The sequence below is a fragment of the Nannobrachium achirus genome, assembly GCF_963921795.1.
Source record: "Nannobrachium achirus genome assembly, chromosome: 13".
NCBI classification, from domain to species: Eukaryota; Metazoa; Chordata; class Actinopteri; order Myctophiformes; family Myctophidae; genus Nannobrachium; species Nannobrachium achirus.
Genome location: NC_137833.1, coordinates 9,956,658 through 9,973,375, shown reverse-complemented (window position 1 = coordinate 9,973,375; position 16,718 = coordinate 9,956,658). Strand labels below are relative to the sequence as shown.

The 16,718-nt window shown below is 43.6% G+C and overlaps 2 protein-coding genes across 2 annotated transcripts in view; both read right to left on the bottom strand.

Moving 5' to 3' along the window:
* Positions 1–1,511: 1,511 nt before the first annotated feature.
* Positions 1,512–2,528, bottom strand: LOC308296792 (kelch domain-containing protein 3-like; the record flags this gene model as incomplete). The annotated part of the gene is made up of 2 exons (XM_080740117.1): positions 1,512–1,805; positions 1,887–2,528. The coding sequence occupies 2 exons, from the start codon at positions 2,526–2,528 to the stop codon at positions 1,512–1,514; spliced, it is 936 nt and encodes a 311-aa protein (XP_080596243.1).
* Positions 2,529–4,522: 1,994 nt separating this feature from the next.
* LOC308296791 (echinoderm microtubule-associated protein-like 6) overlaps positions 4,523–16,718 on the bottom strand; it is a gene marked incomplete at both ends in the record, with an annotated part of 56,515 nt that continues 44,319 nt past the window's right edge. The window contains 12 exons of the mRNA XM_080740116.1: positions 4,523–4,547; positions 5,162–5,262; positions 6,336–6,489; positions 7,685–7,788; positions 8,027–8,189; positions 9,661–9,833; positions 10,309–10,497; positions 11,037–11,151; positions 12,004–12,161; positions 13,514–13,722; positions 14,360–14,533; positions 15,705–15,803. Of these exons, the coding sequence (XP_080596242.1) occupies positions 4,523–4,547; positions 5,162–5,262; positions 6,336–6,489; positions 7,685–7,788; positions 8,027–8,189; positions 9,661–9,833; positions 10,309–10,497; positions 11,037–11,151; positions 12,004–12,161; positions 13,514–13,722; positions 14,360–14,533; positions 15,705–15,803 (1,664 nt within the window). The remainder of the gene's footprint in view (positions 4,548–5,161; positions 5,263–6,335; positions 6,490–7,684; positions 7,789–8,026; positions 8,190–9,660; positions 9,834–10,308; positions 10,498–11,036; positions 11,152–12,003; positions 12,162–13,513; positions 13,723–14,359; positions 14,534–15,704; positions 15,804–16,718) is intronic.

Below are 16,718 nucleotides of genomic sequence, written 5' to 3'. Positions count from 1 at the left end.
TTCCACTGTGAAATACAGAAGAGCATTAGCATTATATAGGCCTACTGATAGCCGATTGTAGAAGAAAAACTAAATCAGGTCAGGATACCAATTTTATCAGATCAAGAGAGAGAACTCATGGAAGCATGTCGATATTGCGACATAACATTTGTTCGACACGGGTGAATGTTAACCTGGTGAAATGCTAACCTGGTGAATGTTAACCACTATGCCCAGGGAGGCCTTAGCTATGTTTCACCAGTTTCAATTGAAACGGGCCTCAGCCCCCAGGGGGCCTCCAAGAGCGAGCCAGCAAGCCTTGTTCAACTTGCAACACACTTATAACACTTTTTAATAATCATATATCCTCGTTAATATAACACCATTTAGGTCAATGCTATAACATTAGGTAGTGATATAATAATAATATATAAATAGCAGCCAGTCATTGACTATAGGTCAACTTCTGTGTGCGATTGTTGCGCGGCTACTGTGGCCTCGGTGCACTCGCGGGGGGGCCTCATCAATAGCTCTTGAAACGGGCCTCCAGATTACTAAGGCCGCCCCTGAGTCTATGCCTAAGCCTAACCCAAACCCTAACCTCAATAAACTATGCCTAAACCTAATCCTAACCCTTAGTCGAACTAATGACACGAAGATAAATAGAAATAATTGCCAGAACGCATACAGTACTTTACTTTGACTTTATTTGTTTATTTAGACGGGACAATGCACATTAATGAACATTACATGAATGTTCATTAATGTGCATTGTCCCGTATTTACATGAAGCAATGTAAATACACCAGATTTAGTAAAGATGCTAATGCTCATCCACAGTCCCCAATACAGGGTGAACAAATGAAATGGGAAGTGATGAAACTAACTAAAGAGCAGACAAAATTGGACTTGGGAAAATAATCTTTGAGGGTTTCTCTTCTGATTGAAAAAAATCTGCATCCTGACCTGAACATGTATTTTCGGCTTATTAAAAAGCTTGAGAGGCGCGTGTGTGGCATCCCATGTTACTCGACAAACACTCATCAGAATATAGAACTTTAATATTTCCATTTCCTCCATTGCGTTTGTGAGCAACAGCAAAAGGTTCCCCGGCCCCTCTCCGGCACGGCTACTTACTTACTTATCCTCTTCGTCCCGATTGGGGCATATGGAAGGCCACAATCATACACTGCCACTGAACCCTGTCTGGTGCTTTGGCCTGCGCTTCGTCCCATAAAAGACCCATCTCCTTCAGCGCCGTCATCACTGTCCTTTGCTAGTTGTTCTTTGGTCTGCCCCAATTTCTTTTCCCAATTGGGGTCCATCTTGGCACTGCTAGGTCATTGTCATAACGGTACGAATGAGTGTGTGGATGAACAACGTTGTGGCTGCTGAACAAAAAGGTTTCCAACTTGTACTGCAGACCCCCAGATTAATTTCTCTGGCCAAAACATCACCCATGTTGCCTGTAACACCTCACAACCTGTTTAGTCTTTGTTAAGGTGAGTGATGTCTTTGGAGGATGAATGTTTTTAATGGGATCTTTTGCTCCTGTTCCTGCTGGTAGTCATGGCTGCCAGTTCCCACCTGATGCCGTTTGGGAGTTCCGACTGCTCCAGCCCGTGCTGAATGACCGCTAGCTTGCACAGCATCATCAGACTTGGACTTAAATCTAAGACGTACAGGTTGTCTCCTCCAAACAGGACGACACGACATCCCACCATGCAGCAGCACATCGTAGTCGTCCCAGGTGGGCCTTCCCCCTTCGGCTGAACCTTCTTCCAGGAGAAGGTCTCTGGGTTGAATTTCCACAGGTCATTTAAGCCCTGGTCCCCGCCAAATATGTACAGCTCTCCATCGTAGGCAAAGGCTGAATGATCGCCGTGTCCTTCTGGAAGAAGCTGTGCGGAGGGCGTGCTCAACCAGTGGTGGATCTCCGTGTCGAACACTCTGATGTTGTTGTAGCCCCAGCCCTCCCAGCCCCCGAACACGAACATCTTTGTCCCAATGATGGTGGCAGAGTGACTCATTGAAACAGGAGGCAGAGTGCCTCCGGCGTCAATTAACGTCCAGACCATCGTGGTGGTGTCCAACTTGCAGACATCATTAGTGTGTCCGGTCCGCAGGCTGCGTCCTCCATGGATATAGATGACCTTCCCCAAGACACAGGCCGAGTGGTGGTACCTCCCCTCCGGAACGGTCCCAGAAACCCCGGGCCTGAACCACCTGTGGGTGTCGACATCAAATGCGTAAAGGACGTTGCAGTGGTCCCCCGTGTAATATTTATAACCTCCCCAGATGTAGGTGGTGACGTCCATGAGCACAGCTGTGTGGTTCCTACGCATGGAGGGAACCTCGATATCATCCGCTCTCCTCGGTAACTTCATCCAGCGCAAAGACACTGTGTTGAAGACGTGTACATCAATCTGATCCTTGTCGTTGTAATAGTAACCTCCAAAGCAGTACACCTTGTCTCCCACTGACACGGCATCATGACCAAACGTGTTTGATATGGGAATTCCTTTCAGATGCACCGTCCAGTAAAACATCTCTCGCAGCAGCACAGTTATCAAGCAAAGGTTGCTTAGTCAATGTGTTGAATGGTAAAATAATTTGTATGTCCTTTTGTGCACACTACAGTTATATTGGTTTAGCTGGCACACAAGTCACGCAAATGTCAACCAATCCTCAACCAATCTAGTGATTAAAGCAAGATACAATCCTCCCTCTCTGTCTTAGGAGGGTTTTTGAGCGGTGCTTCTGGAACAGGAGCTATACAGTAGCTCCAACATCTGGCTTTGTCCGGTCTGTATGAGTCATAGTAACTGGGCCCCCAAGGGCTGTGCTCTACCCACCCATCATTCAATGTTAATATAGGGTGTATATGAAACAGGGCTTAGTAAAACCTTTTATTTTGCATTATTGAATACAAATAATTACAGGTTTATAAGTTTGATAACATGTTGCACAGATATGAAAACAGTGAGATTTTGACTTGACATTATGGTCTGCCTTGGACACAAAACATTTGAAAACTTGAAAATATTTGAAGCGGTGAAAGCCGCTTCCAAGGAGTGGCTTTGTCTGTCCCGTACATGTTTGTTTGAGGATTCCCATAGATTCTAAAGGAGTGGCTTTGTCTGTCCCGTACATGTCCCGTGCATGCAGAATTGAGTTGATTGATTAGTCAAGCTTCACATGACAATTTGGCCAATCCAGACAAAATCATTCATTCATTCAGAATTCATAAAAATATAGAACTAAAGCACATAGAAAGTATAGATCTAGAACACAGAATGTATAGATCTAGAACACAGAATTCATAGCTCTAGAACACATAGAATAAAAAATCACCACTTCACTTCGAACCGAGGTTTGATTTTATTTTTAAATAGAAAAACAAGCAGTTTGTCTGGCAATAAAACCATTTAATGCTTTATCTTTGTCTTTTCTCATCACATACATCAATCCATATATTATCACGTGCTTTAGGCTTAAAAAACAACTATCGTACTAACAGATAGTCATGTTTACAACAAACTGTTTTTCCCTTGCACAGGGATGTCATATCAGACGAAATACATGCGGATGAGCATTATATGTATACATACATACATACATACATACATACATGTACATACATGCATTATTATTGGAAGACATTCGTTAATCAAGAAAACGATCTGAAACATTAAAGTGGCAATATGTAACTTTTTTTTTAGATTTAACAATAGTATATGGTAATACTGCATATAGTAAAATACCATAATAATAGTTTTTTAGTAAGGAAGGCACTTAAGTTTAATGATCTTATCATAGATGAACACATACATCTTTTCAGAAGTAATGAAAACGGAAACATGTGGATTATGGTGTCTATCACTATCAGTTTACAGATGTAAACAAAAACTATTTTGTATCCTCACTAATTTAGAACGAATATTAAAATGATGATGCAGTGGCTCAGGAGGTAGTGCTGCCACTTGGGAACCGGAAGGTTCCCAGTTCGATCCCGGGCTCCACCATGTCCTTGCAGCAAGATGCTGAACCCCTAACAGCCCCCGATGAGCAGGCTGGTGCCTTGAATGGTTTCCTCCGCCATCGGTGTATGAATGTGTGTGTGTGTGTGTGTGTGAACAAGCACTTTGGATAAATACGCTATATCAGAGCAATTCAAGAAGAGTTGCGTCATCTCTGTTCACTTCATGGGGCCAGGTGTTCTAAATACATATTTATTGGTGAATAGTGATAAAGGGCTGATCCTGAATTTACGGAATGCATTGCAGTCTATAGGGAAATAGTAACATTTCGAGTCTCATGAACCACGTAACTGGTGCTGTTTCTGACCCGGCATCGGCAGATTCCATTTACCATCTTTGGTCACAACTGGCTGACATTTCTCTGGTCAGTCTGTTGTTGACCTCAGTTTATTAGTTCCTCAGTTTATTAAGACCATACAGGAGAGGTCTTCCGATAAGGCTGGGGTTGCTGGTTCCGTTCCCAGTGGCTAGGCCTACAAGGCTGCATGCGCCTCCACAAACATCTACAGGCATTTCCACACAAAGACACTGGAAGACAAGACAACAGACATTACTAGTATGTCCAACATGTCTCATCATCACGTTATAGTTTAACCACTTGAACTCTATACTGAGTCTCTATACTTAAAAGTCAACCTGTGTAACATTATTTGTATTCGTCTTTTTGGCGACGCTTCTCAGACTATTATGTCTATTGTCTATTATGATAAAATAAAATCATAATCAAGGAAAATCTTGAACATTAAACATAACATGATCATCAGGTATTATGATTTTACAAGGAGGGAGATTGTTTTCAAAAAGTTTCAGCCTGAGAGGCTTTCAGCTTTCAGCAAGAAAACAAAAGTACACAGGGAAGACATATTTGCATATTATAACCAACCACAACTGGGGGTCTATTAGAGAAACGTTAACTCCATAGACACATGCAAACCAGAAAAAAAAGTACAAAATAGCAGATATACAAGCATAGAAACATGCGTTTTTCAAAAACCTTAGACATTCATAGAATCGGGGTCACAATTTTCAATAGCAGATCTACAAGCAGATCTGCCGCGCTCTGAGCTTGTATATCTGCTATTTTTAATAGTTAAAGCATAAAATAATGGTTAAAGTGGTTCATCATCAGAGTACTGGTATACCTGCAGTCTTGTCCTCCGGTACTGATGACATAATTGTCATCGAAGGAGAAGCGGATGTTCGTCACGTGAGCAGAGTGACCCAAGTGGCGCTTGTGTTTGGCCTGGGGGAGGAAAAAAAAGACTGAACAAAAACAGAGGTCACACAGTCTGGCTGCGTTTACATGCACAACATTTATTCATTCAGAATGAACTCATTTCCGAATAGAGATTCATACCCAAACGTTTACATGGAACCTGAACAAAAGTCTATTCTGATTCAAATGGTATTGTACCACCCCTCCAGACCGGAATGAAAATTCATTCTGAATGGATATTCTATTCCATTCTGAGGTGTTTACATGAGCATTTTCATTCTGAATGAGCAGTCATTCTGAATACAAGTGGAATATACCTGCCCAGTGTGCCAGTGTGGGTCAACCCTCCTGTTTCACAAAACCTAGATCAGGGATAAAGCCTGGATTTGTCAGCTATCCTGGCTTAAAGTTCTGATAGTACTAGTTACTATAGAGGTTTTGGTCCATATTTGGACTTCAGCCTCATCTCCTGTGAGGAGTAAAAAAGCAGTTTAAAATCTTTTGGGTGACAAGTTTTCCTCCTACGTGCACCAAGGCCTCCCACCACTCATGATTGGAGGAAGGCCTGCCACCAACATGAAAATTGAAACTGAGACTTGAGTGAAATAACTTAACCTACTTTTTTAAGTTAGCCAAGATCAGCAATCGGTTTCATGAAAGCTGAATTATCTCGGCAGATTAGCTTAAACACTTAACCTGGATATGTTAAGCCAGGCCCTGGTTTCTTGAAAGTTATTCCACGTTAGTTACCATGGAGATTAAGCTGTGAAGTTAGCCTGCTCTGGACCAGGCTAACAGCCAAGCTTTATTAATCCAGTGCCTTGTTCTTCAAGTTTTGTGAAATAGCTGTTAGTCCAATGACTCCAATTGTAAACCAATGAATTGTATATGGACTCATTTTAATTACCATGCACTAACATAAAATAACAATACAATAAGAAGGAAGAACGCTGCTTTGTTCTTCGGTGCCATGATTGGTCACCCCTTAGCTGTGAGAGAGAGAGAGAGAGAGAGAGAGAGAGAGAGAGAGAGAGAGAGAGAGAGAGAGAGAGAGAGAGAGAGAGAGAGTGAGAGAGAGATGAAACAAGGACCAAACTCACAGACTTCTCCCTACAGGGGAAGTGGAAGAGCTTGACCAGGCCAAAGTCGTCTCCGGTGACCACGTTGAGGCTGGCGTGTGACACACAGCAGCAGGTGACGTCAGCCTTGTCCCCGCTCCGCGACCAGATCCCTAGCACCTCGTCTCCTAGGATACTGTAAACACATGGACAGATCCCTAGCACCTCATCTCCTAGGATACTGTAAACACATGGACAGATCCCTAGCACCTCGTCTCCTAGGATACTGTAAACACATGGACAGATCCCTAGCACCTCGTCTCCTAGGATACTGTAAACACATGGACAGATCCCTAGCACCTCGTCACCTAGCATACTGTAAACACATGGACAGATCCCTAGCACCTCATACCCTTCACTTTTCAGGCCGCGACCCCCCCAAATAATCATATTTGAACTGGGGACCACCTCACCCTATGAGCACTAAGAGTTGAGGCATTACATTTTGTATCACACGGTTCTATTTTGAAAATAGCAGATCTTCAATTGTAGATCGTCTATTTTCACACTTTCTTCCTCTGATATTTGACAATTTGGCCAATGTTTAATTTGTCATTTAGAATGATTAAAACGTCCTTAAATTGTCACATTAGAAATGTGCAGATACCCTCACTTAAACTTCATGTTGGTTTGTTCACTGTCCTAGGACCCTGTAAACGAGTGGTTCTCAACCTTTTCAGGCTGTGACCCCCAAAATAATCATATTTTAACTGGGGACCCCCACCCTGCACAAGCACTTGAAATTTTAGGAGTTGGCATTACAATTAGTTTGACTCGATCGCTTCCATTGTGAAAATAGCCGATCTACATGCTCACAACGCCTCGCGTTGCGAGGCGTTGTGAGCATGTAGATCGGCTATTTTCACAATTTCTGCCTCTAATATTTGACAATTTGACCGATGTTTGACCAGAGGTACTAAAAAGATCTTTAAGGTCCTTAAATTGACACTTAAGAAATGTGCAGATACCCTATATACACTTATACTGTTTGTTGGTCTGTTTACTGTTGAGTGAGAAAACAATGTTAACATTTAGCTAAACATCTGGGGACCCCCCCAAAATAATGTGGGGACCCCTCTGGGGGTCCCGACCCACAGGTTGAGAACCACTGCTGTAAACACATGGACAGATCCCTAGCATCTCGTCCCCTGGACACACATATACAGTACTGCGTCTCAGCAGGTCCTTATTCTGATCTGCATGTCCTATCTCCTACCTACATCCTAGCTCCTACAGGAAGTAGAATTCAGTCTGCCATTTTTTTCCCCTCGTGTCAAGTCTCTCATGCCTGCTCGAAGGACGTGTGTGTGTGATGTGCATAAGTATACTACCTGGTCCAGGAGGCCCAGGTGATTGTGTCTATGAGCGTCTGATCCGTCACCATCTTCCCCGATGGAATCTCATGAACTCGGCGCTCATAGGTTCCTGTAGAAACCTATACGCACACACGCACACACGCACGCACACACACACGCGCGCACGCACGCACACACACACACACACACACACACACACACACACACACACACACACATCCAAGTTCAGACATCCCGATCCCGCTGCAGTTTCTTTGCACACATTTTCAAGTCTTCCGTTGCTGTCAGTAGTCAGAGTTATATGAGTGCGTGCGTGCGTGCGTGCGTGCGTGCGTGCGTGCGTGTGCGTGCGTGTACCTGGATGTACTTGCTGTCAGCAGAGAAGTCCATAGAGATGATGAAGCTGGGGATGTGTCGACAGTACCCCAGCCTGTTCAGACTGTTGCTAGGCGACAGGTCGTACAGGTCCACGGTGCACTCCATAGATCCCACGGCCAGGAAGGACTTGTCCGGACTGAACCTACGCACGCACGTTACACATGCACATCCGTGTCACTTTCATTGCCAGGACCCCCAGTTGATACCGATCTCTTTCTCTGGGACCCCAAATCTACATAGTAAAATCCTCAGGGTTAAGTTAAATCTGATAATAGGGATGTTAAGATATTTGCCTTTTTTTTCCTGATATCCGATTTTCCCATATTGTCCAAATCTTAATTTCCGATTCCGATATCAACCGGTAACGATATATACAGGATTTTTTACACAAAAGGAAACTAATTGTCAAGTAACATCACATATCTACAAAATAATAAAATAGCTATAATATACATATAATATATAATATAAATGTCTAATACAGCTAATAAAATACAGTTGTAGGTTGTTGTTTAGTCAAGGTATAAAATAATGCATAAAAACCGATACAGATATTTTCCGATATCACATTTTTATGCCAATATCTGCCTATAATATCGGGAGGCTGATGATCTGCATGAGAGTGTACAAATTTACACATTTGCAATAGGGCTGTCTTCAAAAATTTGACGAATCGACGCGTCGTTTTAAGCCCCCGGAATCGACGCCAATTGTTTGAGTCGAGCCGTCAAAAATATATAATTTTTTATCACACCGGTGCGGTATGAGAGCGCTGGACTGTCATGTTCTTCCTATTTAGTCCATACTTCCTACTGCTTGCAACTAGACTTAAAAATAAAACCAGTTCACGTGACTTGAAAGTTGCCTTGATCATATAACAAGGTGCTCTTATTTTGAAGTTAACCGCTTTGAGAGGAAATGCGTCGACGTGTTGTTATTCTACTTGTTAAAGCTGACCAAGAAGCAGCAGCGCGATGCGCTTTCACTTTCACTCACTGTCGCTGAGTGTGGCTCTGTGGTGGTGGTCTAAGGCAGAGGACTGCGGTGGAGTAGAGGACTTCTTAAAAAGTTTTAGATTATGACAATTTGCTTGCATTGTGATGCAGCCGTGTGCCGTTCTGCATCGACGCAGTGATGTTACATTATTGTTACCTTTAGCCTACTTTGGTGTTGTTTTTCCTCCTGAAGGAACAGGGCTAAATCGTTAGCATGCTAGCGCTTTAGCCCTGTTCCTTTAGCCTTGGAGAGGCATAAAATCATTACATCCAGGCAGTTTTCAAAGCAGAGAATCCACCAATCATATGTGTTTTACAACAGCTGTTGTACCGGGCGGTACTCTATCAATGCGTCGCGGTCGCGCCTCCTCTCCAGTCATTAAAGCACAACTTTTTTTTTTTTTTTTACACATAAACGATTCGTCAACGCGTCGGATTAACCCCCGCGACTCGAGTCGACTTGATAAATCCTGAGTCGAAGACAGCCCTAATTTGCACACTCTCAGAGTACCGGCCAAAATGAAACCCATTCATTTGGTTCCATTTGTGTACAATATACACTCTCAAATGAAAAATTAAGGTGCAAATGAAACGTTTAAAAAATACCAGCCGCAGTACCTTATGTCCTGGATGGGGGCGCCGCGGTCCCGCCTCTTCCCGCAGATCTTCAGGGAGGCGGTGAAGAGGAGGACAAACTCCCCGTTGGTCATCCCCACCGCCACCATCTCTCCATCCTCACTGTAGCACACACACCTCGCTGAGTGGCCAAGAGACAGCTTGTTACACAGCTTCTACAGAGAGAGAGAGAGAGATACATGCACAGACAGGCAGACAGACACAGTAGGGGTGAGTTTGGTGTCGCGCTTGCGGTTATTAAAGAAAATGTGATTATTTGACGTGATTATTTAACTTGCAGGATGAGACGTCGATTCGGGGCGGACACGTATCGGGTTCGGTCTGAAAAAATCTGCCCGATCCCAACTCGCCCGCAGGGAGTCATTTACAGCAGGTCTCCCAAGAATCGATTTTCATCAGTGGATGGAAACAGGCTAAATTTTCTTTTTCTTTTTTCGAATTTCTGACAATTCGCTTCCTATTCGAATAAGCTTTATGGAAACGCAACTTGTGAGCATGTAAATGAGCATGTTGATTGGTTGACTGAATACGTTATTAGACATTTGCATAGGAAAAGCACAGTACAAGACAGTGCATGCGTGCGAGTGCATGTTTGAGTGCGTGCCCGTGTGCGTGCAGTGCACTGTGCACCTTGTGCTCCAGGTCCCAGATGCGCACGGTGGCGTCGTCACTGGCAGTGATGGCGGTGTGCGTGGAGGGATGGACGCTCAGGCCCCACAGCTGGCCCTCTGCGTGGCCGTCCATCACCACGTTGCACGCTGCGTTCTTCTCCCCCACCTCCATGATCTCCCCGTCCTTGGTGCCCACCAAGATCTTACCCTGAGACAGAGAGAATGAGAGGTCCATGCAGAGACCTCCAGGCTGTGGCGTAAAGTACATTATCCAAGTACTGTACTTAAGTACAATTTTGAGCTACTTTCACTTTACTGGAGTGCTTCAAATTTTCGATACTTTTACTTCTACTCCACTACATCTCAGAGGCAAATATTGCACCTTTATTCCACTACAATTGAAACCTTTACTTTGTAGATGTTGATTATAATTACAAAACATACAGTAACCACTTCAGCCCTATATACATTTCGGCCTTTTGAAAATAGCCGATCTACAAGCTCACAATGTGTCGCGATTTTGAATTCCCTTTTACTTTTAAGTATTATTATTATTATATATATATTTTTGAATAACGTGAGAACAATGACTTCCATTACAGCATGCTAACTTTCCAGGAATAGAAAGCAGTTTATATTAGCTTGGATTCCCCATTGATGATGTCACTGGTAGGCGGCTTTCTGAACTGTCCACAGCCCTCCTCTGTAGACACAGGCTGAGCTGACGTGAACCCACTCTGTGCTCACCTTTCCTCTGCAGACAGAGCGAACACACTCCACTGGTCTCCCAGTGTCCAACTGGAAGGCTCTGCAACGTGTCATCTCCTGGTCCCACAGCTTCACCGCTCCGCCCTCCTTAGTCCTAACACGTAACACACGCACGCACACACACATGCAAGCACACCCAACGCACGCATCCAAATCCAAGTTGTTCAAATAGATTTCAATCACACACATTTTATATCAAGGTAGGTCCTTGATATAAAGGACCTAGACATTAATATGTATTTGTCCGCAGACCCCCGATCTGAACATATTGTGCAGCAGACGATTTTAAGATGACCCAGTGTTATTCTCCATAAAATGTAAATGAGTGACATCAGGACTTCGCTACTCTATAGGACATGTTGATTGATTGATTGATTTGAACAAGCCGTAAAACCATATGGTTACAGCAATTCGGGGATGAATTTCCGCATATATCTGCCCAGTCGATTGGGGTTTTTAAATCTTTAATTAAAATCAATGTATCAGTTCTCCATTGCTTTTCATTGTATACAGCTCTCCTGTTCTGTCTTAAATCCGCACATTTTTGTTTTGTGGAATGCATTTTATATTTTATCTGTTGATGTTTCTTTATTGAGGCTGTTTTTACCATGTTAAGCACTTTGGTCAGCTTTGGGCTGGTGTAAATATGCAATACAATATAGTTAGATTTGTGCCTACCATCAATGACCTTACATAAAAGCTAGATAGCATTTGTTTAGGTTTTATCTAACGTTTTTTTTTTTTTACTGAATAGGTGCTTGGTCTATACGTTCTTTTTCTTGGATTACTATTTCTATGCATTTGATGGATTGATTATGTACTGATGTATTACCTTGCTTATTGTAAGTCGCTCTGGATTAAGAGTGTCTGCTACATGCCTAAATTGTAAATTGTAATTGTAAATTGATTTGATAGGACTCTCCTCCTCCTCCCCTCATAGACTCACGGTCTCTCCTTGCCCCCGGTGACGATGAGTCCGTCTCTCAGAGTGGTGTACATGCAGAACACGGGCCCCGTGTGGGCCTTGGCCACCACGCGCTGCAGGGCCTGCTCCCTCCACACGTACACATCCCCGCTGATAGCACCGGTGAACGTCAGGTTGTTCTACACACATGCACGGGCACGCGCGCACACACACACACACACACACACACACACACACACACACACACTCACACACTCACACACACACACACACACACACACACACACACACACACACACACACACACACACACACACACACACACACACACGTCCCAAGATGATTAGGGTTTTATGGAAGATACTTCTGAACTTCAATAGAAGAACGCATTGTATTGCAAGTTTTACTCGTTCTAAACATATACCTGTAAGAGAATGACTGTTGACTGAGAACTTTAATCCATGTTGATCCATGTTTAATTAACTCTTTTATTTTAACATTTATTTGAAAAAGTGTTTGAAAAATCACACCCCCCTCACGTATTAGAAGGCTACACGGCTATCAGTCACCAGAACCAAGGACAGGTGTTTTCAATTAATCTAACATGGTTAAAATGGATTTTGAAGGAAAGGGACATGAATATCAAATATCTAAAAGCTGAATCAAGCAACTTGAACAACAAACAAAAAAAAGGCTGGGGTGTATACACAAAACAACAAAAGAGTAGATGATAAAATGACCCCAAACACGTTTGAAAGTGAAATATCCAGGGGTCATCAGTAAATGTCAGTGGCAGAAGACTTGGCCTTTTCCGTGGCAAATTTTAGATTTTCTGTTTTTATACACCATGTTATCTTATTTTGATCATAACACCTAGTTAACACTGAATATCAAGTCTCCAGGTTTTCTTCAGAATATGATTTACTATGATACTATAGGCTGTATTTTGATTGTTTTAAGTACCAGCTCTTATGCCTTAACTTAAAGGCCTGTCCATACTGTCTCCGAACACCAAGCTTTTCATCGGAGAGTTCAGACTTTCCGACGTGCAGCTTTCCGAACTCTAATTCGGGGTAATGCTTTTCAGAAGATGCGAGTGATGTCATTTTGTTATTGAACCGGACCTTTCTGAAAGTTTGGTGTTTGGAGACAGTATGGACAGGCCTTTAAGTTAAGGCACAAGAGCTGTTAATACAATCAAAATAGAGCCCTATGGCACATAGGAGTTGACTAGCGCTAGCGGTTCTCAAACGTTTTATTTACAAGGACCTCCTAAAGTCTCAGAGTATACAAATGAACACTCTCAGAGTCACAGACCTGTTATGGTCATTCAGGTCTATCTCTTTATGTGTTTCTGGTATATTATTGTCCACTAATGTTGTACTGTATGTCCGTGGGGAAAATGGAACTTTGACAAAAGTGTCCGCCAAAAGCCCAGCATGGCGATGATCCCCGGAAATATCCCTTAAAGTGGTTTCGTGACAACATACTGTATTAGTAGCCTACACATCTTCCACCACCAAGTACGTACAGCGCCAAAGGCGACAGACAGCATGGTCTGCATCCTGGCGTCTTCGACGGACACCACGCTGCCTCTCCTGTGCACCAGAGAGCCTCCGGCCAGCGTCCAGAACCGCACATGTTTGATCCCCACCGACACAAACTGGCTGTCCGAGTCCGGGCGGAACTCCACCACAAACACCCTGTCTGGGTGGCCCCCCCTGCTGGTCACCTTACAGCCTGCAGGGAGGGGGAGGGGGAGATTGAACTGAACTGAATTGAACTGAACCACAGCATCCGTACTGTGGGGAAAGCTGTCGCTGAAAACAGCAGATCGACGCGTTACAGAGTGAGGCCTTGTGAGCTTGTCGATCTGCAGTTTCCAGCGCAAGCTGAATGTTGCATCCTCCCTGTTGGTTATTAACCCTTTAGAATTTAAAGGTAGGGTAATTGATTTCACTTGCGTTTCGGTTTTCATGTAGGTGACAGGCGGGGGCCTTCCTCCAATCATGATCGAGTGGGGGCAGGCCTTGGTGCGCGTAAGGCCCGCCCCCACTCGACCATGATTGGAGGAAGGCCCCACTCTATCCTTATTGGAGGAAAACTTGTCACCAAACAGTTTTTGAAACTGCTTTTTTCTCCTCACAGGGGATAAGGCTGGAGTCCAATTATGGACCAAACACTCTAGTAACTAACTAGTAACTAGCTATCAGAACATAGACCGATCTTGTTTTTATTTGAATTAAATAAAATCACTTACCCTACCTTTAACCCTTGTTTGGCTGTTCGTTCTATTCCTCAGTCATATATCCCCGACAGTAAATGCATGTGGAAAAGGAGCAAAACCAGCCAATCAAACAAAGTAAAACACCCTCACCATCCTGCCACCTCCACACAGAGATGCTGTGCCCGGGCTCCACCCCTACAGACAGCAGCAGTTTGCCCGTGGCGCTGAAGTTGACGTAGCCCACGCCCTTAGCGTGAGGACAGCGCAGGATGGACAGGGTCTGCTTGCTGCCCGCGTCCCACACGTGGATGGACGGAGGGGTGCCTGAAAGAGAAACACATTAAAGGTTCATTTATATAGCGCCTTTATCCAAGGCGCTTTACATAGATTGTGCATTACATTCACCCATTCAAACATTCATACACCGATGGCGGAGGAAACCATGCAAGGCACCAACCTGCTCATCAGGAGCAACTAGGGGTTCAGAGTCTTGCTCAATGACACTTCGACACTAACTCTGGGGGGGAGCAAGGGATCAAACTGGGAATGGACCACGTTCATTCAATCTCTAATCCGGTTATTTTTCTCGCTTCAAAGTCAATCTTTTCGCTCCGTATCAGTTCCCCATACTCTATATAATTCATCCACGCATTTGCTTCTCCAGGGCGCAGCCATTTTTGTTGTCAAAAAGCTTATTTCTTCGACTCTCGTTCAGCTTGAAATCCCGCCGTCTCTCGCGGGACAACAGTAACCTGTAGAAAGCAGGGGCACGGGAACGCGCCTCCTGAAGCTGCAATCAAAAATGGAATATAATGCTTCTTTGGGGTGTCTGGACCATCTTGCAAGCTTGTAAGAAGACATTTAAAGATCGAGGTATGGGGGTCGATTTTACCCAGAAACTCTCCTTTAAGGCCCGAATTAATTTCTACTGGCCCAAAAAAAATTAAAAAATCAGATGGTGTTGTAGGAGTCCTAATCACAGGAAAATGTAATGTAAAAAAATTAATAATGTTTTTGTAAGGTTTTATAGCCATAAATCATAAATCATGCTCTAATTTGCATTTTGGGGATATTTTTCACAATAATAACATATGTACATGTTCTAGACATTCTAATGATCACGAAAAACAATATTACAGGCATTTTACTTATGTTTTTGTGAGGAATAGCTTCAGTTAAAAAGTGAGATGTTGTTCGTCCAGATGCTGGAATTTCAACTTCTCTGGGAGGTGTGAATGTCAGTCTCTGTGGGGGGTATTTATATGCAAATATCGTGGCCAATGGCATTGTAATACTAAACAATAGGATTTAATGGTGATGTTAATGTAAAAAAAACGTTGCCAAAAAGCAACGCTGGGCTTTGCAGGGTTAAGAGTCTATAAGGGTCCAGATGGTTACTAACTCAACATCATTTAGCTGGGGACCACCTGGAACCCACCTCAAGGACACACACACGCACGCATGAACACACGCATGAACACACGCACAGTCCTACCTATCTGTCCAGTAGCGATGACGTTCTTGTATTTGGGGTGTTGGTTGACAGTCAGACACAGGATGTCGTCGGTGTGTTCCACGTAGAAGCTCTGACACCCTGGAGGCGGAAGACGGTACTACGAGTTTATGTAAAAGTATTAATGATGCAATATAATAAAACAATCTGTTACAACTACAGTATAAGTCTGGACTCTCTGGAGTTGAGTAAAAGTACAACAGTATTGTTATCAAAATGTACTTAAAGTACCAAAAGTAGAAAGTAGCCTAATCCCGTTTCACAAGTTTTCAAATGTATAATAAAATGTATAAAAAGCTTTTTTAAATAGTAAATCGATTTCACTATTTTTCAAATGGCAGATATACTGTGTATGTATTAAGAGTTCATTTGCAAAAACAGATAAAAGCCATTTTGGGAAAAAATGAGATGACTATTGTTAAGTTAGAGTTTTATTAGAATATAAAATCAATTTTGTTGTTAAGGCAGATATATCCCATTCTAAACGCCCTCAAAGATCAGGTTTTGTAGCAAAAACAAACAAATGACATAGCTCTTTGTTTGCAAAAACAGATAAATCCATTGGGCAGCGTGTTTAGACCATGTGATCCAAGATGGTGCCCCATTATGCACCAAACTTGTCTCAAACATTGTTCAGGGGTCTGCCATGAGGATAGTCAAACCAGGGGCCATGTGTGGCCCCCAGGGGCCATGTGTGGCCCCCAGTGGCCTCTGGGTGCCAGAGGCGCACTGTTGCCCCATTATGCACCAAACTTCTCTCAAAGACTATTCCAGAGGTCTGTCATGAAGATAGTCACACCAGGGGGCATGTGTGGCTCCCAGGGGCCAATTGTGGCCCCCAGGGGCCTCTGGGTGCCTTAGGCGCACTGTTGCCGCATTATGCACACTGTTGCCCCATTATGCACCAAAAGTGTCTCAAACATTGTTCAGGGGTCTGCCATGAGGAAAGTCACACCAGGGGCCATGTGTGGCTCCCAGGGGCCATGTGTGGCCCCC